The 23,606-nt window shown below is 41.0% G+C and overlaps 1 protein-coding gene across 3 annotated transcripts in view; it reads right to left on the bottom strand.

Annotated features, from left to right (window-relative positions):
• Window positions 1-23,606, bottom strand: part of pax8 (paired box 8) — a 55,985-nt gene that overhangs the window by 16,335 nt on the left and 16,044 nt on the right. For all 3 annotated transcript variants that reach the window (XM_069917705.1, XM_069917706.1, XM_069917707.1), the window contains 4 exons: window positions 17,354-17,519; window positions 15,139-15,336; window positions 12,078-12,163; window positions 4,895-5,023 (listed from right to left, as the gene is read on the bottom strand). In XM_069917705.1, coding sequence (XP_069773806.1) covers window positions 4,895-5,023; window positions 12,078-12,163; window positions 15,139-15,336; window positions 17,354-17,519 — 579 coding nt within the window. The remainder of the gene's footprint in view (window positions 1-4,894; window positions 5,024-12,077; window positions 12,164-15,138; window positions 15,337-17,353; window positions 17,520-23,606) is intronic.

The raw sequence follows: 23,606 nt of genomic DNA, 5'->3' as shown, positions 1-23,606 counted from the left end.
CTTTTTGAAGGTAGCTAATACGCAAGGGAACATACTAATAGGAGGGGATTTCAACCTGAATTTGGATTCAAATATGGATAAAACGGGGAAAAAAATTAACAGAAAGAACAAAGTAACCAAATTTATAATTAAATCAATGCAAGAAATGAAACTTTTGGATATATGGAGGAAACAAAACCCAAAAGAAAAGGAATACTCGTACTACTCGGCTAGACATAAAACATACTCAAGAATAGACCTATTTTTGTTATCAGCTAGTATGCAGGATAGAGTAAGAAAAACAGAATATAAAGCTAGAATACTATCGGACCATTCACCCTTAATATTGACAGTAAAGCTAGAGGACATCCCTCCAAGAATGTATAGATGGAGATTAAACCCCATGCTACTTAAAAGACATGATTTTAGAGAATTTATTGAAAAACAATTAAAAATGTATTTTGAAGTAAATACGGAATCAGTGGAAGATAAGTTTATACTATGGGATGCAATGAAAGCATTCATTAGAGGGCAAATAAAAAGTTATGTAACCAAGATGAAGAAGGACTATAATCAGGAAACAGAGCAGTTGGAAAGGGAAATAGTAAATATAGAAAAAGAATTAGCAATGAAGGAAGATACAACTAAAAGAAGAGAATTGGCAGATAAAAAAAATAAAATATGAAACATTACAAACATATAAGGTAGAGAAGAATATAATGAAGACAAAACAGAAATATTATGAACTAGGTGAAAAAACGCACAAAATCCTAGAATGGCAGCTTAAGACAGAACAAGCTAAGAAAATGGTATTGGCATCAAGGAAAAAAGACAAACAAATTCCAAAAGAAATTAAGGAAAACTTTAGAGAATTCTATGAACAATTATACCGAACTGAAAACGAAGGGAAAGAAGGGAAAATAGATGAATTTTTGACTAAAATTGAACTACCAAAACTACAAATAGAGGAACAAAATAAATCAACAGAACCATTTGGAACAGTAGAAATACAAGAGATAATAAAAAAACTACCAAATAATAAGACACCAGGGGAGGATGGATTTCCAATAGAATTCTACAAAACATTTAAAGATTTATTAATTCCGCCCCTCCTGGATGTAATCAACCAGATTGATGAAACACAAAGCTTACCAGATTCATGTAAAACAGCAATAATTACAGTAATACTAAAACAAGGGAAAGATCCACTCTCACCAGCGTCATATAGACCAATATCTTTGCTAAACACAGATTATAAGATAATAGCTAAACTATTAGCAAACAGATTAGCAGAACAGGTACCGAAAATGGTAAATTTAGACCAAACTGGATTTATCAAAAAAAGACGCACAACAGACAATATTTGTAAATTTATTAACTTAATTCATGCAGTACAAGGAAATAAAGCACCTGCAGTAGCAGTTGCTTTAGACGTAGAGAAGGCCTTCGACAGAGTAGAATGGAATTATTTGTTCAAAGTATTGCAAAAATTCAGTTTACCGGAGAAGTATATTAATTGGATTAAAGCATTATATAAGGGACCGTTAGCGAAAGTGACAGTAAATGGACATGTATCAAAGCAATTTAACTTAAGCAGGTCAACGCGGCAGGGATGCCCACTATCACCTTTATTGTTTGCGCTAGCTATAGAACCACTAGCAGAATTGATAAGAATAGATAATAATATAAAAGGAATAAAAATAAAAGACAAGGAATATAAAATCAGTCTATTTGCGGATGATGTTATAGTGTACTTCACAGAACCAGAACTATCAATAAAAGAATTATATAAGAAATTGAAGGAATATGGAGAAGTGTCGGGTTACAAGATAAACGTAAATAAAAGTGAAGCAATGCCTATGAATAATGCGGATTTCTCAAAATTTAAGAAGGAATCTCCATTCAGATGGCAAATGCAGGCAATAAGATACCTAGGTGTACAAATAAACAAAAATCTAGGCCAATTATAAAAACTCAATTATAATCCACTAATTAAAAAATTACAGGATGATTTAGAGCATTGGAAAGATCTACCACTAACACTAATAGGAAGGATAAACTGTATTAAAATGAACATTTTTCCAAGGATATTGTACTTATTTCAGGCATTGCCAATACAACTGACAGAAAAATTCTTCAAAGAGTTAAAGAAAATAATAAGGAAATTTTTATGGAGAGGGGGGAAACCGAGGATAGCACTAGATAAATTAACAGAATGGTATAAACAAGGAGGCTTACAATTGCCAAACTTTAAAAATTATTATAGAGCCGCACAATTAAGATACCTATCAGACTTTTATCAAACAAGGGAAAAACCAGACTGGACGAGATTAGAATTAGATAAAATAGGGGAAAAGATACCTGAACACATATTATATAAATGGGATGAAAAATTGGTACAACATAGAACTTCTCCAGTATTACATCATCTCCTCAATATTTGGAAGAAGATTCAGGTAGAAAGAAATAAAACAAATTACCAATTACCAAAACTAATATTGACGCAAAATAAGCTACTCCCTTTTACAATTGATAACCTTTCCTTTAGAGAATGGGAAAAAAAGGGATTAAAAGAATAGAAAATTGTTTTTCAGGAAGTAGATTCTTATCCTTTGAACAAATGAGAGATAAGTACAATATAACTGGAGATACAGCGCTGGCATATTACCAACTGAGATCCTACTTGAAGGATAAATTAGGAAGGAATTTGAGTTTGCCAGAGGGAAGTAACCTTGAATATGTGATTACAGATACAATGTTAATCAAAAGATTTATAACAAATATGTATATTAAACTGTAAGAAAAGGAGAATGAGGAAACAAATGGTAAAACTAAACAAAAATGGGAACAAGATTTAAATATAAAGATAAAAAAGGAAACATGGGAGAACTTATGTTCTGGAACGATGAGAAATACAATAAATACGAGGCTACGTATGATACAATATAACTGGCTACACAGACTATACATTACACCTCAAAAGTTAAATAAATGGGACCCAACAGTATCTGATAGATGTTTTCGATGTAAAAAAAGAAATGGGAACAACAATTCATGCAATCTGGACATGTGAGAGAGTAGAAAAATTTTGGGAAGATCTCAATCAGATATTAAATAAAATAACAGAAAACAATATACCAAAGAATCCAGAGATCTTTCTCCTAAGTAACATAAAAAACAAAGAATTTGGAATTGATTTGGAGGATGCACAAAAAAGATTTATTAAGATAGCCCTAGCCGTAGCAAAAAAATGTATTATGTCAACCTGGAAATTGGAAGATAATTTGAAAATACAACAATGGTATATAGAAATGAATAAATGTATTCCATTAGAAAAAATAACATATAGTTTAAGAAATAATATTGAAATATTCGAACAAATATGGGAGCCTTACATTAAATACAATAGCGAAAACCTACCGGGGACAAACATTACCTAAGTTGATGGAAGGAGAAGGAAAGAAAAGAATGGACTCAGTAGAATTTCTGGTGTATTTTTGTTGAATGACAACATTGTCTGACGGGTTTAATGCAACCTAGATTGTATACCTAAAATGGATGAGGGGGGGGGGTGGGGGGGTGGCTTGGGAGGAGGGAGGGGGGGGAGAAAAAGTCACTGTATATGTGTGAAAAAGAAAAAGTGTATATCATGGCTAATGTGATTTATGGTGTGAAAAATAAAAAATTTAAAAAAAAAGAGGACCCTCACCACTCAGGCCATGCCCTTTCCTCCTGGACCTTGTGGTGACTATAGAGGTCTGGAGGTTGCTTTGTCTGGCCCACGAGGTGGCTGATGCCAAAGGTCGGGAAGCTCCATGAACTGTGACTGCACGGTGCATACTCTCCTTAACGTCAGTGGGGAGTCACTGAACCTGACTTGTGATGGTGGCTCGTGTAATCCGCAGCAGCTTCCGAGATTAGGGGAAGCATTCTTTGCCATACGAATGACAGACATTTTAACATCCGTTGCAAGCTGACTTGGTGTCTAAAATCTAGTAATTAATCGTGTAGAACTGGACTTTTAGGAGTTTTCTAACTGCATACTGAGATCTGTGATGTTTTGTTGTGAGTTTTACTAAACAATGACAATAAATTGAATCTCTCTCTCACTGTTACTATCAGGAAGGAGGTGCTGGAGCCTAAAGACACACACTCAACATTACAAAAACAGCTTCTTTCCCCCACGCCACCAGATTTCTAAATGGACAATGGATCTATTTTCACCACCTCACTTTTTTTTTGGCACTAATTATTTAATTTGCATTTACGGAATTGTAACCTACAGCAAATCTGCACTGTATTACTGGTCGCTTTGTGAAGTATCGCGTACTTCTTGGAGATCAACATGATGTACACATTAAACGAATGCACGCACAGTCGTCTTCGCCCTGTGGATCAACGGAACAACGCCCATCACCCTCGACCATGAGGGATCGCCATGACGATGGCGACCGCCGCAAAACAACAAATTTTGTGACAGATATTCATGATGATAAATCCAATTCTGATTCTTCATGAAGAAATCATGTGCGGGTGCCCCCCCCCCCCCACCGACTTACAATGGGGCCACATTCCAGCGCTCCCATCATAAATCAAAAAAAATTTAACTCAAAGAAGAATTCTGCACCTACCATTTTTTTTAGAATTAAATGTTGAATACACAGGGTTGAGTCAGCATCGCAAGAGACTAGTGTGCCGCATATCGCAAGCGCGGGGACACATCAGAACTCAAAATCTAAAGTATGGATTCGAACAATCGTAACTTGGAAAAACCGTAAGTCAGACCACCGTAAATCGGGGACCATCTGTACACAGAATGATTTTTGACAAGCATCTAAAATATAAACATTGGTTTGCGATCAGTCTGAGATTTACAGGAGATTCAGCACTATTTCACAAGAGTCCAGTTTCTTACTTTCAGCCAGTTTCCTCTTGGTTTCATTGCTGGATTGTACAATCCCAAGAAGACCATTAATGGAATAGGATGAACCCAGGGAGTCGCTGGGTGGAGGAGATTCTGGTGGCGTAACTGTTGAGTTTGGCACTGAGGAATAAAGACAACCAGGTTAAAGATCAAAATTATTATACCTTTTCCAAATTATTCATCTTCATTAGTGAACTAAACTATGGACTGGTCAATTCATAGCCAACTTTACAACAGTACCTAACCTTGACCATACCTATTCCCACAAAGAAACACTATCCAAAAGTCACTGTTTAAAATAAAATCCAGAGGATTTTTTTTTTTTGCCTTCCTATTCTGGGGAATAACAACTAGTGTAGCGGATAGCATGACGCTATTATAGCACCAGCAACTCAGGTTAGAATCCAGCGCTGTCTTTAGGGAGATTGTACATTCTCCCTGTCTCTGCATACATTTTCTCTGGGTGCTCCAGTTACCTCCAAGATATACAGGGTTGTAGGTTAATTTGGGTGTAAATTGGACAGCACGGGTTTAAGTGGCCGGAATTGGCTACGACCGTGCTGTAAATAAAATTTAAACTGTAAAAGTTTAACTGTAAAAAGCCTATAATCTACCAGGTGGACAGCGGGGAATCCAGCGTAGAATTGGATAGGTTACAGTAAGAGTCATGAAGCAGATTACGAATTATAAAGTCAGAAATATCCCATTCAGCCTCCTGAGGTTATGCATTTGAGCGATGTTGGATAACAATGAATTTGGGTGGGGGGTGGGGATGAGGCTGTTAGTTATACATGATGTAAATTAACCTCAGTTGCTCCAGAAACATTTGTGCACTTCTAAAGGACCAGAGACCCAAGAATACTCATTGGTGACAGTTGTTCCATGACCAATTAGTTAAGGCTCACAAATCCAGTGTTGATGTTGCATAATTGCTCAGCAAAAGGAGGTAGGTGTAAGGCACTCCTAAGGCCCATAGCCTACGGGTCACCCCTGGGCAAGGAGTCGGACCTGTTTAGCCTCCCAATCAGGGTCACGTGAAGCCAAGGATTGCAAGCAGATTCTACAAATTTATGGCTGCATGACTGAAAATGCTGGGCAGATGAATCTGCTGATCAATGGCCAGAGTTACTCGTCCAGTGCAGACACTGTATCTGAAGCAGTCAACAGGAAACCACTTCAGTATTTTTTCCCCTTGTACAATCATGAACTCAACATCGACGGTGGTCTCAGCTCAAAGATGGAGCCTTTGCCGTAGAAGAGGGGAGGCAACAACTGGGAATGGAGAGACATGATCACTCATGCCGAATGGCAAGGCACCTGAATGATGATACAAATACGATTAACAGTATTAGGCAAGATGTTAGCAATATCCTTTGTGCTTGTTGAATTTATTGATAACCTAACTCGTATAATTTTAGGTATCAATAATAACAATCTATTAATTATCTGGAAAAGTGTTATTAATGCCCATCTGTCTAACGATCTAGAAGGAGGCTACTTGGCATATTGCCTGGGCATCACGATTAAGTCTGAGAACATTCTCATCAATTCCATTCCCTGACACCTGTCACCTCTACTTTCTCATGCCCTCATCAAATGTACCTGAGTCTACATGCCGCCTACACTCCGGGTAATATACAGTGACCAAATAGCCTACCAGCATCAAACAGGGGGAAACCCGCCTCATAACAGGAAGACCATGCAAACTCCACATAATCAGCACAGGAACTCAGGATTGAAGCCAGGTCATTGGAGTTGTGAGGAATGCCAGGAAATGGTGGGAAATTTGAAGCATTGAAACTTTAAGATAGTATCTAAATTATTCCAAATGCAACTATAGATCAAACTCAATTTTGGAAATTGTTTTAATATTTTAGCTTCAGGACTAAGATTGGGGCAGCACAGTTAGTTAGGTGATTAGCACAACGCTGTTACGGTTCCAGTGACTGGGGTTCAACCATGGATCAAATCCGGCGCTGACTTTAAGGAGTTTGAACGTTCTCCTCGTGCCAGCATGGGTTTCCTCCAGGTGTCCTGGTTTTCTCCCACAATTCAAAACGTACCGGGGTTGTAAAGTAATTGGGCCGAAATTTAAAACTTATGTCAAAATTTAAAAATTTAAAAGATGACCTGAAAGTAGAAAATTTCAACCATCTTAAGGTGCACAAGGAAACATATTCACTACAGATGAAACTGAATCACTCTTTTTTGTTTGCAATGGCATACAGGTTGTTTTAATGAAGGAACTGTATGACCTGATCTGTTCCATCTGTGTTCACAAGTCAGGCCAGATCCGGATCTTTCTGGCAGTCAGTCAATATCATGATCCAAGTCCCAAAAGCTCCTACTGGAGTTTCCTGCTTGCAGAATTTGACATAAATCTTACCTTTATATAAATTGATTCTGCAACCTGTAAACCATCAGGTCAACTATTATGAAATGCTAAACCAAAAATCTACATCAGCAGGTTTAATCTCCTATAACTTTGAGGCCAGTACACCTGCACAATTGATTCCCATGTTAAAACAGAGAAAGGAAACAATAAAAATTTAAATGTGAGCAAGGTGCTTCAGACAGATGAGAATGAACATGGTAAAGGAATCTTACCGAAAGAATGGTTAACAGAAAAGACTTTAAGAAGACTTTTAATGGAAGGGAGTGTGGGGGCATCAATGCGCCTTAAGTAAAGCCCTGCAAAAGGTAGTGGACACAGCCCAGGGCATCTCAGGCAAAACCCTCCCCACCATCCAGAACATCTACAGGGAGCACTGCCGTCGGAGAGCAGCAGCGATCATCAAGGATTGACACCACACAGCACACACTCTGTTCTCACTGCTACCACCACAAGACTCGCACCACCAGGTTCAGGACCAGCTGCTACCCCTCCACTATCAGACTCCTCAATGACAAACTCAATCAGGGATTCATTTAAGGACTCTTCCTTTTGCCCGTTATTGGGCTTTTTTCTACCTTCATTGTACAGTCAGTTTGTTCAATTTCTTTATTTGTTTACCTGTGCACAGTTTTTTTTTGCACTGCCAATAGGTGGTAATTCTGCCTCGCCCACAGGAAAAAGAATCTCAGGGTCGTATGTGATGTCATGCATGTACTCTGACCATAAATCTGAAATCTAAAATCTTCTTCAGACAGTTGAAAATGAACCAAATTAGGGGAATCTATCCAAAAGAATGGTTAACAGAGAAGGGTTTAAGAGTACATACATCATAACAACTCTGCAGGCGAGACACATGTGACTGTGTGGCTCAGTCTGGCAACACCATCTATAAATTAGCTAACGATACCACGGTAGTGGGTTGTGTAACAGAGGCATTGAGTCAGCATACAGGAGGGAGATTGAAAACCTAGTGCACCAACGACAATGGGCAACACAGTTAACATAGCGGTTAGCGCAACACTGTTACAGCACCAGCGAGCGAGTTCAAATCCGGCGCTGTCTGTAAGGAGTTTGTATGTTCCACCCGTGTCTGGGCAGGTTTCCTCTGGGGGCTCCGGTTTCCTCCCACCGTTCAAAACACACCAGGGTTGTAGGTCAATTGGGTGCAATTAGGCTCGTGGGCTGAAAGAGCCTGTAACCGTGCTGATTGTCCAAATTTACACCTCGCACTCAATTTCACCTAAACCAAGGAGCTGGTTGTTGACTCCAGGAAGGGAAAACCAGAGGTGTACGACCCAGTGATCGTTGGGGTGTCAGAGGTCACTTTCCTGGACCCAACACACCAATGGCATCATGAACTTTGATCGGTGAAAGTTCTGTTTGTAAATGGGCCAAATAACCCCTGGGAATGTGTAGAGGGTGGGGCTGGAGTTCAATGAATCAGTTATGGTTGCAGCTCCAGTGAGAAAAATGACTGTAAAAAGATTGGAAAGCAAGCATTTTAAGTTGTGTAGATTGGGAAACTGGGCCAGTGGAGATTAGCAGAACTGAAAGTCAAAAAGGCTTAGCATAACCCAGGGAGTTCGGCACCTATAGCGATTGGTAGGTGCCAGATACATTAATTTTCTGGTTGCTTAAGGTTGTGTGTTGTGTGATTGGTGAAGTAATGGTGAGGTGTGCCAATTTTAAACTTCCGTATCTTTTACCTATTTATCTTCCATGATTTTGTTTGCTGGTTGCTTGAATTCCAGTAGCCAGTGAACATCGGACAACAGGCCCAGGTCCAAAACATTGGTGTAAAACATGAAAGTCTTCAGATATCATGGTTGAGGTAAAGACACAATGCTGGATTAACTCAGTGCACCAAACAGGGTACAGTACTTTATATAGCAAAGATAAAGATCCATAACCAACATTTCAGGCTTGAGCCCTTCATCAAGGTATTAGCCAAATGCAGCAAGGCACCCAATCAAAATGGTGGCAGAGGCAGGGGGAGGAGCACAGGCCAACAGACAGGAGGTAATAGGCGGATAAGGGAGGGAGGGTACACCAGCAAACGGGGGAGGGGTGGTGTTGAACTGAAGGAGGTGGAGAGCTAGAGGAAAGAAGCCAGAGGGATGGGGAAGAGTGGGGAATGGCCTTATAGAAACCAGAGATGTCGGTCTCCTCTATCCTCCAGCTCTTCACCCCCATACCTCTATCATTCACAAAGCCACCCCCCTTCTGTTTACCGGTGTGCCCTCGCTCCCTTATCCACCTGACTGCCCCTTCCCCGCACCATTTTGTTCAGGCACCTGCCTACATTTTATTCATACCTTGATGAAGGGCTCAAGTCCGAAACGTTGGGTCTGTATCTTTACAGAACACCATAAAGGACTCTGTTTGACCTGCTGAGTTTCTCCAGCATGGTTGCGTATTCCACTCAACCCCAGCATCTTGTTTAACTTTGCATATATTAGCCGCAGTAGAGCTTTAGATAAGTTGGAACTTGTGCACGGTTTAAAAAAAACACATCTGTGACATTGAGGTACCATCACAGATTTCAGTGCCTCTAGGAATGTGGAGGGTCATACTGGCAGTGTTGGGAAGTATGCAATCTTGGTGATGAATAGAATATGGAGCTTGAAGCCCTGTGTAAGGTCATTTGCTTCGATCCAAAAGTGTCTGGGTCAGAGGATAGTCGGTAGGTATGGGATGGAGTTTTAGGTAAGATGCAGGGAATAGATATCCATTTTGGCAGCGCAGATTTGGGGAAAAATACTCCAGACCATCTGAGACAGGGTCAAATGAGTAGTTTGATGGATTGGGAATCAAATTTGTGGGAAGCAGTGCCATTGAAATGCAAATAATATCCCTGAACAGCAGGATACAATAAATATGTGTTGAGGGCAATACAATGGGGCAGGTGTAAATCACAAAATTCTGTAGACACCGTGGTTGAAGTTAAAAAAACACAAAATACTGGAGAACCTCAGCAGGTCAAACAGCTCCTTTCCGTTGCAAAGGTAAAGATACATCACTGACATTTTGGGCTTGATCCCTTCATCAAAGTATGAGAAAATGCCAGCAGGCGTCAGAACAAAGGAGGTGGGGGGGGGGGGTTAAAGGGAGAATGGCAAAGGCAAGAGGTGATAGGAGGAGAACGGAGGTAAGGGACAATCCCCCTCATTGCTGCTGTCCCTGTCGGCCTTTTCTCATACCTTGAGCCAGGGCTCAAGCCCAAAACATCGGTGATGTATCTCTACCTTTGCTACATAAAGGATGTTGCTTTACCTGCTGAAATTCTCCAGCATTTTGAGTTTTTACAATGGTGCAGCTGATCATTTCTCTCTCTCTCTCTCTCTCTCTCTCTCTCTCTCTCTCTCTCTCTCAGCTCCAACATCCAGGTCAGCTCTGACCTCTCGTGCTGCCTGTGTGTGAAGTTTGCACATTCTCCCCGTGCACCCCCTGGGTGCTCTGATTTCCTCCCAGGTCTCAAACATTTGTGGTTTGGTAGGTTAACAGACCTACTACAGTAAAACCCCAGGTATTCGGCACCTACGGGGATTGGTAGATACATGATAAGCAAATTTTCCAGTTGCTTGAGACTTACTCTTACAATGTTTAATACACCTGAATTAAGAATAAACAGTTTCAAAGACAAAAATATCACATTGTACCAACACTGAACAAACTTCACCTGCATTAATATATAAAGTTTAAAGCATTTTACTTTATTTTCAGTCACATTCTTCACAGAGCCACCCAAAAGAATATCAATAACATTATAGATAATTAACCCCCCCTCCCCCAAGTTTACAGATAAACCCTCTGACCGGGGCGACTCACTAAGCAGGAATAAGGAGACACTTTAAGGGATTCACCCCAACGGCAAGTGGCATCAAACAGCTCTTCACCCTGGGCGACGCCATTGCTGTTTCACACAACTTTATTCAAACAGCTGTTACGAGCAAAGCCCAACCAAAGCCCTCCGCTGGCTGAATGTTTGCTCCCGTCTTCACCAAAGATTTACGTGTTACTTCAGAGATTTTTATTTATTTAATGTCTATTTATTTATTTCCTCCGCGCCCCCCACACCCCCACCAAAAAACAAAAGCCATTTGTTTGAATTCCAGCTAACAGGGGTCTCTCGGTGTGCAGATAGAATCTGGGTGGGGGTTGATGGAAATGTGTTGAAAATAAAATCATTTAAAGCGGATGAATGTAAAATTTGGTGCTTGATGGTCAGAGATGCCTCAGTAGCTGATGGGCCAGTTTCCATGCTGTGTTGTTCATTGATACAGCTTGGTATTGTCACCCATCACAAGCAGTCCACTGGTGACTTGTGAGTCTTGACCCAACAACGTAGCAAATACAGTCAAATTTGTCTCACTTCAGGGCGTCAGTACGCAGAAACCTTTCACCCACTGAAAACTGAGCCTGAAAATTGGCCTAATTTTTATGCATTTCTAGTTCTGCAATATTTAAATATCACGAAAATGCCTCTCAACGCTGTTGCAACACCAGCGACCCAGGTTTGAATCTACCGCTGACTGTAAGAAGTCTGTACCTTCTCCCCGTGTCTGCGTGGGTTTCCTCCCACGAACAGGGGTTAACTAAGGCAGCTCGGGCTCATGGGCCAGAGGGGCCTGTTACCTTACAGCAAATTTTGAAACTTGCGATACGATGTTTTACAGCACTGATGTGAATTACAGCTCAATATGGATTTTTTCATAATACTCATATCATGGGAAAATCATCCAGAACAAATTCTGGCAAATCTCCATGGTCTTTACTCACCCAAAGTGTGTCCAGGACTGAGTCTTGTCGCAGAATGGTCTTCAAGAGGTAGATGAAAGGGTTGCTGAACTTTGGTTCTTATAATTCTCAAAACAAAGTGGAGAGAGATGATATTTAATGCTTCGTCCCTCTTACATCCTCATTAAACCTCTTTTCCTATTCTATTGCTTTTTTTTTTCAGTTCGTTTTTGCCAATTCTGTCACATAGCGGTTAGCACAACGTTATTACAGCGCTGGCAGCCCGGGTATGAATCTGTCACCATCTGTAAGGAGCTGTCTGCTCTCCCCATTCCCACACGGGTTTCCTCCAGGTGTTCCAGTCCCGTGTGTTCCCCCCCCCCCCCCCACCTCCACCATCCAAAACGTACATGGTTGTAGGTTAACTTGGGTATAATTCGGGTTTAAATGGTCGGAATCAGCTTCTACTGTGCTGTGGGTGGAAAAGAAAATTCTCTTGCACTTAAGGCAGCAAGAGAATAGGTGTCTCCCCATTCATTATTAATTTGACTCGTACTTCCTTCCAACTTAATAGGCTGAATACACCTGGGATTGTCTGATCTCAGAAGCTAAGCAGGCACAGGACTGGTTAATACTTGGAGGGGAGACTTCCCAGGAACACCGGGGACTGCAAGTCTCTGGGAGGGGTGCTGGACTGCCTGCCTTACAATAGATCAAAGTTAAAGCATTCCATGTAGGTTATATTCTATATGTAGTATTACGTGACAATAATGGAACCTGTAGTGGCGCTATGGCAGCACTACAACTCCCAGAAGGCATCGAAGCAGCCATGTGACATCAGTGAATGATGACATCAGAATGCGTCAAGCCCGTGATTCAGGCTTTTAAACGGTTGTGTGGTTATGTCGTCATGTCCAAAGTGGCCATAACTTTTACCTTTACCTGGTTTGTAACCAGCACTGGTGAGCATCTGTAGAGCTCGTCGAAAGAACCAAAGACTTGTTGATCCAAACCAAGGCTTTTATTAGCAAAAGACGTAGCTCTTCACAGGTGGCCGACCAGTCCGGAATGATCCGACCTGGCTAGGGACACAACCCTTTAAGGCCCAGACAATAAGTGTGGCTTAGCTCTCAGCCAATCGCTGTAAGCACAGTCTAGATACAGTAACTATATACACTATGTACATTGGTGATAGATCTGTACTATCACAGCATCGTAGCAATAGAACTGAACTTCTAATCCGACTGGAAGCAAGTCAAAGTGACCCAGTTTGAAAGTCGCTGTGCAATTTTATTTTCAATTTGCCAGAATAAATCTTTCTGGTGCCAGTTCACTCCTCTGCAGTTCAGAGGAACTCTTGCTAAGGTATGGCCCATGGGCATTGATAGTACCTTTTCCACTGGCATCCCAGTTAATAGGCTGTGCAGTGTCCCGGGATAAGAAGCCCTTTGCGCCGTTTCCACTGGGTCACCCTTAACCGGGACACAACTCATCCCTGGGGATCGGAGTGTTCTACATTCAACTGGAAATGGGTGACTTTCTCCTGTCCCTTTTCCACTGGTTTTATCAGCACGCCACCATCAGCTGATATGAGTGGTTAATCCACAACGCAAAATGAAGTCATTTGAGACCAACGGGCTGACTGGTCCCTTTTCCACTGGTCCCTGACCCAGTTAATTCCTGGGTTAAGGTGCCAGTGGAAAATAGGTTAATATTGAACACAACCAAGTCCAATTCAGCTCAGATCCACTTTCTCCAACACGAAGAGTGATAAAAAGCAAGAGCGCTTAAAGAGTAAGGACTTTATTTTGAATCCATGTGCGACGTTAAGCATCATGCAGCATTTTACTCTGATGCCATGTTTGCTATTGACATTGTCCTGTCGTGTGAATGGAAGTTATAAAGTAGTAGCTAAAATACAGTAAAATCCCTGTTATCCGGCACCTACGGAGATCACAGGTGTCAGATATGCAAAATTTCCAATTGAATGAGACCCATCTTCCAATGCCTAACCTGCATTAAGAATACACCGTTGAAAAGACAGTGTAAATTGTAATTTTTTTTTAAATCAGTATTTAGTCTTAAATTATGCAAAGTTCACAAAATGAAATAAAGTTCAGCTAATTCCCATAACTTACTACGTTAATTGTGTCACCATCATAATGAACCCCCCCTCCCCTTGCACTGACTGTGTCCCGTTCAGACCCTCAGTGCACCTTCCTTTAAATTCGAACCCCATTTGCCAGTGCTGTAATTAACCTCTCCCCACCCTTACCCTAAGTTTAAAGATGAAGTGTTGCCAGCATACTAATAAAAATAAATACTCTCATTAGGCAAAGATAGGGAGATAGCTTGGCAGAGTGGCCCCAGCAGCGAGCAGCTTCGATCAGCTCTCCATCTGCCATTTTATTCAAACACAACTTCATTGAAACTTTGTTCAAACAGCTGCTGCAGGCTGGGCACGACCAGAGCACTCCGCTGGCTATATGTTTGCTCCCAAGGGGTTGTGTGTTGCTTCAGAGAACATTTACTTGTACAATTTTAAACTTTATTTATTTTAAAATGTATTTATTTATTTCCTTGACACTTTTGCCAGTTGTTTGAGTTTCCGTTTGACTGAGTGCTGGAGAATGGGGATTTGACTGTAATATCATAGAGAACATTCCATGGCATGTTTTGATAATTCAGCAAGGTTGATGAAGAACAACAGCTCTTTGTATGGTAGTAAAAGACTATTAACTATTGGGTAAGAGACCCTGATTAACAAATCCCAAGAGTTCTAAGAAATATGTACTTATATGAAGCATTCTCTTCGAATGTTCTGGAAACCTCAGGGTCTGAAGGCATAAAATACATGATTTGTAAGCCACGAGGCAGACTCTCTTGGGGGGTGAGGCTAGCAGCTTATGAAAGTGCTTCTTGCTGTAATGGAATTCTCACGCTTTGCAAAGTGATTTTAAAAATTTCTGCAGTAGTATCCGTGTTTATTTACACTTCAACAGAACAAATCTGATCCATAACTCTGACATCATTTTCCTAAGCACAAACTTCATTGGAGAATGGAGACAAGCTTAACCTGAATGCAACAGCTTGCAATGTGTACCTGTTAATGGAGCTGACACTGGGCACTGTGTCATTATTACAGATTCCCTCTGCAAGCAGCCGGTCCCGGATCTCCCATGCAAACATTGTAGGGTTCTGCCGCTTATATTCTGCTATCTTCTCCACCACTGTTGGTGTGGCAACCTTTGGCTTCGAGCCCCCAATAACTCCTGGCATAATGCTGCCTGTTTCATAGTACCTGTAACACAGTTCAAAGGGCAAAGGATGAAGCACCTCATCTTATACGTGGTTCTTGAAGCAGCAAACACTTCCTCTTCTGTTGATTGGCCATTCTTTATTCAGGAGAGAGTTGCTAATCCTCAGTTAAATCTTACACTTTCAAAAACATAGATGTGCCTGAAATTATCAAAAAAATCAACTGGCCCATAAATTCTTTCCTCTTATATTGTGGGGAGAAGAAGGTGGCATTTATAACTTCTCTCCCCTTCACGTCTGGCCATCAATTTGTCCCATGTTTCAGTGAACAATGTTATGCCTTGCAATGTTATCTGGGCAACGAATCAGTACAGTTCCTTTGATATTTTGTCAGGAAAATAATGCAAGTGAATCTAATCTAGGAACGACTCACACTAACCATCCAAGACTCTCATACTCATGAAACAAAATTTATTTGTTTGCATGCATGTATGTATGTATATACAGGTCTATATAAATAAATAAAAAAAAATATATATATATATATATATGCATACTGTATATATATATATGCATGTGTCTATTAAAATATATATACACACACCCATATTTATGTATATAGAGATAGATATGAATGTTTGTCCTGCATATGTATTGCCTATCTGTATATGTGTTATGTCTGGTTGTATATCTGCATGTTTTGAACCGAGGACCAGAGAACGCTGTTTCATCAGCTTATACTTTACAATCAGATGACAATAAACTTGAATTGACTTGACTAATAGGAGCAGATGTAGGCAGGTTTGTTCCACATTCAACCAGTCTCAGTTGTTTTAATTTCCTCTTCACTTCCCATGACCTTTCTGGTATGTTCCTCCTTGAATGTGCTTACTGAATGGCCTCCATTGCCCTCTGAGAAAATAAATTTCTCCTGGTTTCAAGTCAAAATGGCATGCCCTGTATCCTGACCCCCCTCCCCCCTCCCTGGCTTTGACTCCTCAATCAATACGAACATCCTGTCTACTCTGCTTTTATGGGTTTCTATGAGATTCCCTCTTATTCTTTTGCACCCAAGTAGGTCTAAGCCTAACTGACCCATTCTTCCCTGATATCCCAAGCACTCATTCCAAGGAAAGAACATCCCACCAAGACCCTGTGTAGCTGCACTCAAATCCTCTTGCACTTTCGGTGACTGTTGGACACCTGAACCTCATGACACTCTCCCTTGTTTCAATCTATCACCATACACAAGTACCAGTAATCAATAACACTGCACAACAAAGATTTTGCTGCCTGAACTCATTTGGGTATATTTTATGGATTTTGCAGTCAGTGACGAACACAGTGAAAGGTTTCACTCGGACACTGTGAGCATGGAAAAGCGGAATTAGGGCAACTGGAATCCATCAATGCTGGCCAACTATTGTTGGACACTGACATGAGGAGCATCAGATGCTGAGTACAAATGAAAATCAGCGGCAAAACATTTTGAGCTCAGTTAAACTAACGCAATGTGTCAGCATCGTGACACGTCAACATGGTAAATTCAATCAAAGTTAATTGAATGTTTCTCCAACTTCCTACATGATACAGCAAATCTGAAATTATCTTTGTCTTCAGCTTGAAGTTGTCAATCATAATCCACAATATTTTTTCAGGCAGCAAACATTTTGAAAAAAATTGTTGGCCAGTGGAATATGTCATCTTATTTTTAGAACTCCACTGGGTAACCTCGCATTTATCAATGTTAATCATGTCAGCTCTGCATCTGTTAACCGTCCAACATTGAAATCATGTTGGGACCTCTTTGCATCACCCAAGGATATTAATTTCACTGAATACCAGCAGCTCAGGCAGCAGCAATGGAAAGACAAACAGAGTTAACATTTCATGAAGGCTCAACCTAAAATATTAACTCTGTGTATTTCCCCACATATGCTGCCTGGCCTGCTGAGTATTTCCAGCATTTTCTGGGGGGTTTTTTGTACAAGATTCCTGCTATTTACAGTTTTGCAGATTTATGTTCAAGGGCCGCTTTTCCTTTGAGCTCTGTCTCCTACCTGCCAAGGATTTTGCTGACACATCCATGGCTGACCCTGAGCTGCCGTGAAATGTCGCAAGGCCGCACTCCTTGATGTGCAAGGTCCACGATCCGTTGCCTTACTACATCGGGAAGCGGTCTTCCATTCACAAACATGCCTCCGAGTTGATTTATTCCACCGTGTCCTGAAAAAGAGGAGCATGAAGCACTTCTCAATATTTGGAGAAAGGACAGTTTACCTTCTTCTTAATTATGCTGGTTTCAAACAAATAATTTTGTTTTTCTACATGAAAAGCACATCTGTGCTCTGTTTCAATCCTTCTTGCAGAGACTACTGTGAGAAAGTATATAGATATATATAGAAATGTTTTTGGGAGATAAATTGGGAAAGGTTGGTTAGAGTAGGTCACATGTAAACACTTCAAAACAGATCTTATTTGAAATACTGGAGACACAGTGGCTTCTCACACCTTTTTGCAAGAGCTTTGAAGAGTGCTCAAGGGACATCACTAATGGATTATTGTTTACCCAAAAGCAACAGATGGAAGACAATGCTGGCACCACTATTGTCTGCAGGAAAGTTTTGCTGTTGTAAGAAGGTCATGTGGTTTTGCAAGCAGAGAGAGTCAAACAGGCTTTCTCTCAGTGTGAGAGAGAGAGACACACACATACAGAGAGCACTTGACAGTGTTAGAACCAGCAAGAAGTTGCTGGGACTGGAACAGGACAAGCTGGCAAGCTTTTGGAAGACAGCCTGGTCGAAGCCCTTGTGGTTCATGCAAGAGAAGAGGACTGGCTGTCTAATGTTTCACTTGGGATAAGAGAAACAGAAAGCAACTCTGTGGCAACCTGAAAGAAAGAGGTTGTCATCCAGAGAACCCTGATGGGGCAAGTTTCGTCAGCAAGACACTGAGGTGACTGATGGAAGTACATCAGTGATGGATGTCCTGGAACGACACATCTCTGAAAACCAACAAAAATCTTCCTGAGTGGTAACCATTTACTTCTCGAGCACCAAAGTCTGGCGAACTTTATAAATGTTAAATTCTGTTCACAGTATAAGAATTGACTGCAACCAGTAAACTTGGAGGAGTGAGAAGTGAGAAGTGAGATTGGACTGTGAACCAAAGAACTTTTCTGAACTTACACACACGCGCACTTAGAATTAGAAGGGGGTTAAGTTAATAAAAGTTTGATTCTGTTTTCATGTTTAAAGGTAATTAAAAGCAACTTTTGTTCAAGTAACCAATTGTGAATATGTACTGCTGCTGGGTTTATGGGTCCTCTGGGCTCGTAACAAGTATCAATCATCTCCCTTTGTATTTTCCTTACTGTTAAGCATATTTCTCAGACATAGAAGGAATGAATTGTAGTACAGTACACATTTACTCAGGGATGCTTGATACCAACACTGGTGTTGTTGATGCCTGCTTATCAATCCTAATTTCATCGGAGTCCGGAGCAGGTAATGCAAGTAGTAGGATACATCCTCACAAACTATGATGGGAATCCACTCAAACAACTAAACACAAGGTCGCACCTAGATTTGGGGCAAAAAATTATATGAAATCTATTTAAACAATTAAAACAATTTTAAAAACTATTTTTTATCTTTACTGTTCATTTTATTTTTTACTAATTTAAACTATTTTTTAAAAACTCAGAACCTAATAAGCTAAAGGGTGGCACCGTTAGCATAGCGGTCAACGCAATGCTACTGCAGCACCCCAGGTTCGAACCCAATGCTGCCTGTAAGAGGTTTGTTCCTTCTCCCTGTGTCTGCATAGGTTTTTTTAAAATCAGGAAATGCTCCAGTTTCCTCCCACCCTGGGGGAGGTTGTAGGTTCATTAAGCTATTTAGGCAGTTTGTAGGCCGGTATAAGCCTAAATCTTAAACAAATAACATTTAAAATATAAAGGCCTTCCACCATCAACAGAACATTGGTGTGGGGGATGATGGAATCTTTCCCCTTTGCCTGGATCAGGGAACTTACAATAACAATCACCAATCTTGGGAAGATGGAAGTTAAACCAATCTCTTTCATGAGCCTTCATGTACCACCCTAAATATTCGTTCCCTCCACCACTGGAGCCCAATAGCCACCAAATGCATCACCTGCCAACTACCTCAGAAGCAAACTGTCACGAAAATAAAGATCATCCAGTCAATTTGTTAAGCAATTGGTTTACCAGCTGAACCACCTGGAACATATTTTTCTCACAGGCCCAAATAATGAGGAGATTTTCCCTGTGCTAGGTGCAACCTTGTGTTTGAAAGGATTCCCATCATAACTTGTGATGACGTGCCAAGCCACTTCCATTACTCTAACCCAAACCCTTCGTATCTATTGCACATTATATAATTTCTCTGTACATTTTTAAAATTAATCCAAGAAAACCCTTTAAGAAAGAAAAATTGGAAAGCCAGTAAAGTTGGTCACAGGAAGCAACGTTGAAGAGTAGATGGACCTGGCACTGTCGCAATATTCGATAAGCTCATGGCTGCGTTTTGGCTTTATCATTACTTTCCTGCACTAACTTTCTTTCAAGTCCTGAATGTTCAGAGTGACTGAGAGTCCTTTTGGCTGGATAAATGCAAAGACTTCTCTGGGTGAAGAAATTTCTCCTCACCTCAGGCCTGAATGTCTGACCCCTAAATTTTAAGACAGTGGCTTGTATCAGAACAAGAAGTTATTAACTCGGCCTGTGACACCACACGCCATCAAGGACATCTACCAGAGACGGTGATTTAAGAAAGCAGCCTCTATCCTCAAGGACCCTCACCTCCCAGGCCATGCCCTCTTCACTCTGCTACCCTCAGGAAAAAGGTACAGAAGCCTGAAGACGAGCACTCAGCGGCACGAGGACAGTTTCTTTCCCTCCGCCATCAGATTCCTGAATGATCAAAGAACCAATGAACCGGCCTCATTTTGACTTTTTCTTTTCTTACACTAATTTTATTTATTTTATAAATGTTCGCACTGTGATGTTGCCGCACAACAACGAATTCCGTGATGCATTCATGACAAAAAATGTTGATTCTGATTCTAGGGGAAACAAATTTCCTGCATCTGTTTCTCAAAGGTTGAGGTTTTTTTTTAATGTTTCACCATTCATTCTTCTAAACAGTAAATTATCATGAACATGTCACAAATTGTGTAGTTCTGCGGCAGCGTCACAGTGCAAACATTTATATAAACCACCTCGCAAAATAAATAAAAATAGTGCACGAAAAAGTCAAACCAAACACCATGTCTTTGGTTCATTGATCATTCAGGAATCTGATGGCAGAGGGGAAGAAGCTGTCCTTGTGCCACTGAGTGCTCGTCTTCAGGCTCCTGTACCTTTCTCCCAACGTTCCAAATCTCCTCAAACACCTCACAAGGTATAGCCGCTGATGAGCGTTCTTCATGATCGCATCAATGTGGAGGCTCCAGGTCAGATCCTCAGAGATGTTGACACCCAGAAATTTGAAGATCTTGACCCTCTCCATTGCTGACCTCTCGACGAGGACTGGGTCGTGTTCCCCTGACATCTTCCTGAATTTCACAATCATCTCTGGTTTTGCTAATGTTGAGTACAAGGTTGTAGGTGTGACAACACTTAACGAGCAGATCTACTTCTTTGCCCTATGACTGAGAAGCCAAAGACACCTGATGATGGAGCTTCAGTCAAACAAAGTGCTGCCGGAGGACCTCAGCAGGCCAGTCAGTATAAATCGGAAATCATTGTTTTAGCTTGCGACCCTTTGGTCGGTTCAGTAGAACACATCATATTATGTACCATGAATAGAAATGGTCATTCATCATTTTTGGATTCACACAGGAGACTGTGGGTTCCCTAATCCAAAGGTAAGCAATCTCAGTAAAGGGAATTCAGCTTGAATCATGTATCATTCCTTTTTCTAGTCAAAATGCCAAAATGCTGGAGGAACTCAGCGGGTCTATAGGAGAGAGATATATTGCTGAGCCCTTTTGGGCCTGAGCCCTTCTCTAAGGAAAATCGGAAAAGGCAGAATTCAATCAATGGGGAAGGAATCCAGACCAACAAAAGGTGTTCATTGGATGTGATAACAGACTAGGTAGAATTTATCGCGTCTGTGCAAAAGGAGACAGGAAATGGAGAGATTACGAGGGAAGCAGGGGGATGGGGTTTAACGAAAGTCAGAGAAGTCAATATTAATGCCTTCCAGTTGGAGGGTGCCCAGTCAGAAGATGAAGTGTTGCTCCTCCAATTTTCAGGTGGTCTCGGTCTGGCCGTACATGACACCATGGACAGGCATGACAGCAAGGGAAGAGGACAGGGAATCGAAATGGGTGGCCACGCTATTGCGGCGGACGGAGCCAAGGAGCTCAATGACGGGATCTCCCAGTCTGTATCCAGTCTCTCCAGTGTAGAGGAGACTCTCTTTTTTCACCCACTGTTGCTGCTTTTACCTGTTAAGTTCCTCCATTCTTCACCCAGTCCAACTTCTAATTCACCAACTATCAATTATGGATGGTCCAATACTCCAGTTTATTTACTAAAGTCACAAAGGTCCCACAATGAGCATTTGGATAAAGACTCGACAATCTGTTTTAGCTGAGAGATGTACCTATGAGTTGAGAGAATATCCCTTCTCCAAATTAGTGCCAAGTGATCATTTATATCACCTGAGGTGGTCTACAATAAAATTGCATCTGAAAGATGCCATCTCCAGCAACAGTTTGCCATTTCATGTCAGCCGGATTTTTAAAAGGAAAATTGAACGATACAGAAGAAGGCCCCTTCCTGCCCATTGAAACCCCTGCCACCCAATCACACCCAATTAACCTTCTGATCCCATACGTTCCGGAGGGTGGGAGGAAACCAGAATACCAGGAGAAATCACCCGTGTAGTCCACAGGGAGACATTAGAAAGACTTTAAGGACCCCATCTCACAATTGTTGATAGGAGACGGTGAAATCTGATATATCAATCAGATATCAATTAAATCCCCACTAATAATGAAAGAATAAACATTATAACAATAGCAGCAAGTCAACAGCTAAATGGTGGTATCTGATCTCTGTGTCTGAAATGAAAACAGATTTTAGACATGAAATTCATTCCAAGTTGTCATTGTTCCCTGATGAATTTCCACGCACTGATTTCAATTTCACCTTAACCAATGTCAGCGATTCTCCAAGTCATACAGGTAGCCACAGCTGTGGCATTACCTTCGTTTCAGAACATAAAGTTAGGCAGGATTCCTCTACCATCAATGAATTGCCAACCTTCTGACTGTCCGCTTGACAATGAGGCTAGGCCCTCAAGATGCTTTTTGGCCAGGCAGAATTACCACTTAGTGGTAGTGCAAAAAATAAACTGTACACCGTGTATACAAAATTGGTAAACCAGTGTCTTTCAAACTTCCCCCCCAAACTCACATTCCACCTTAAGCAATCCCTAAGGCTTGGGTGCTCTGTGATTAGTAAGGGATTGTTTAAGGTGGTGTGTGAGTGGAAAGAAAAAAGTTTGAAACCCACTGTTTTAATCATCCCTAATTGACTCGTTATGTGTAGGGTTTCATAACTCCAAAGGAAATGGGCCAATGACAATTTTTCTCAAGCAAAATATTTCAGTAGCAATTGGGTCTTAAACAGTGGTTCTCGACCTTCCTTTCCCACTCACATCCCACCTTAAGCAATCCCTTACTAATCACAGAGCACTGATGGGATAGGGATTACTTAAAGTGGAATGTGAGGTTAGGGGGGCAGTTTGAAAAGCACTGTAGTAAACAAATAAAAATATGTAAACAGATAATGAATGTAAACAAACTGACTGTGCAATTCAGAGAGAATAAAAATATCAATAAAGTGAACAAGTAAGAGTCCTTAAATGAGTCTCTGATTGAGTTTGTCATTGAGGAGTCTGATGGTGGAGGGGTAGCAGCTGTCCCCGAACCTGGTGGTGTGAGTCTTGCGGCACCTATACCTCTTTCCTGATGGCAAGAGCGAGAACAGAGCGTGTGCTGGGCGATGTGGATCTCCACCATGTTTGAGCAGGGCAAGTTCATAATCAAACTCATTGGGAAATCTCGCTGCAATTGGGCTATTGATTGGAAGAAGGCTACTGGCTGAGTGAGATCTTTGGAATAGTGCAGCGAGATGATTGCTGAACAGTGCCCCTGCACCCATAATCAATAGTCATCATATTGGAAGATATGGCCCAGTATTCTTGACCAAAGACTTCGTTAGGGATTGTAGACTGTATGAATTGCTAAATCCTACATGTCCCGCAATGCAGCAAG

Source organism: Narcine bancroftii, chromosome 2, assembly GCF_036971445.1.
Source record: "Narcine bancroftii isolate sNarBan1 chromosome 2, sNarBan1.hap1, whole genome shotgun sequence".
NCBI lineage: Eukaryota > Metazoa > Chordata > Chondrichthyes > Torpediniformes > Narcinidae > Narcine > Narcine bancroftii.
This window is presented reverse-complemented; position numbering and strand designations above follow the sequence as displayed.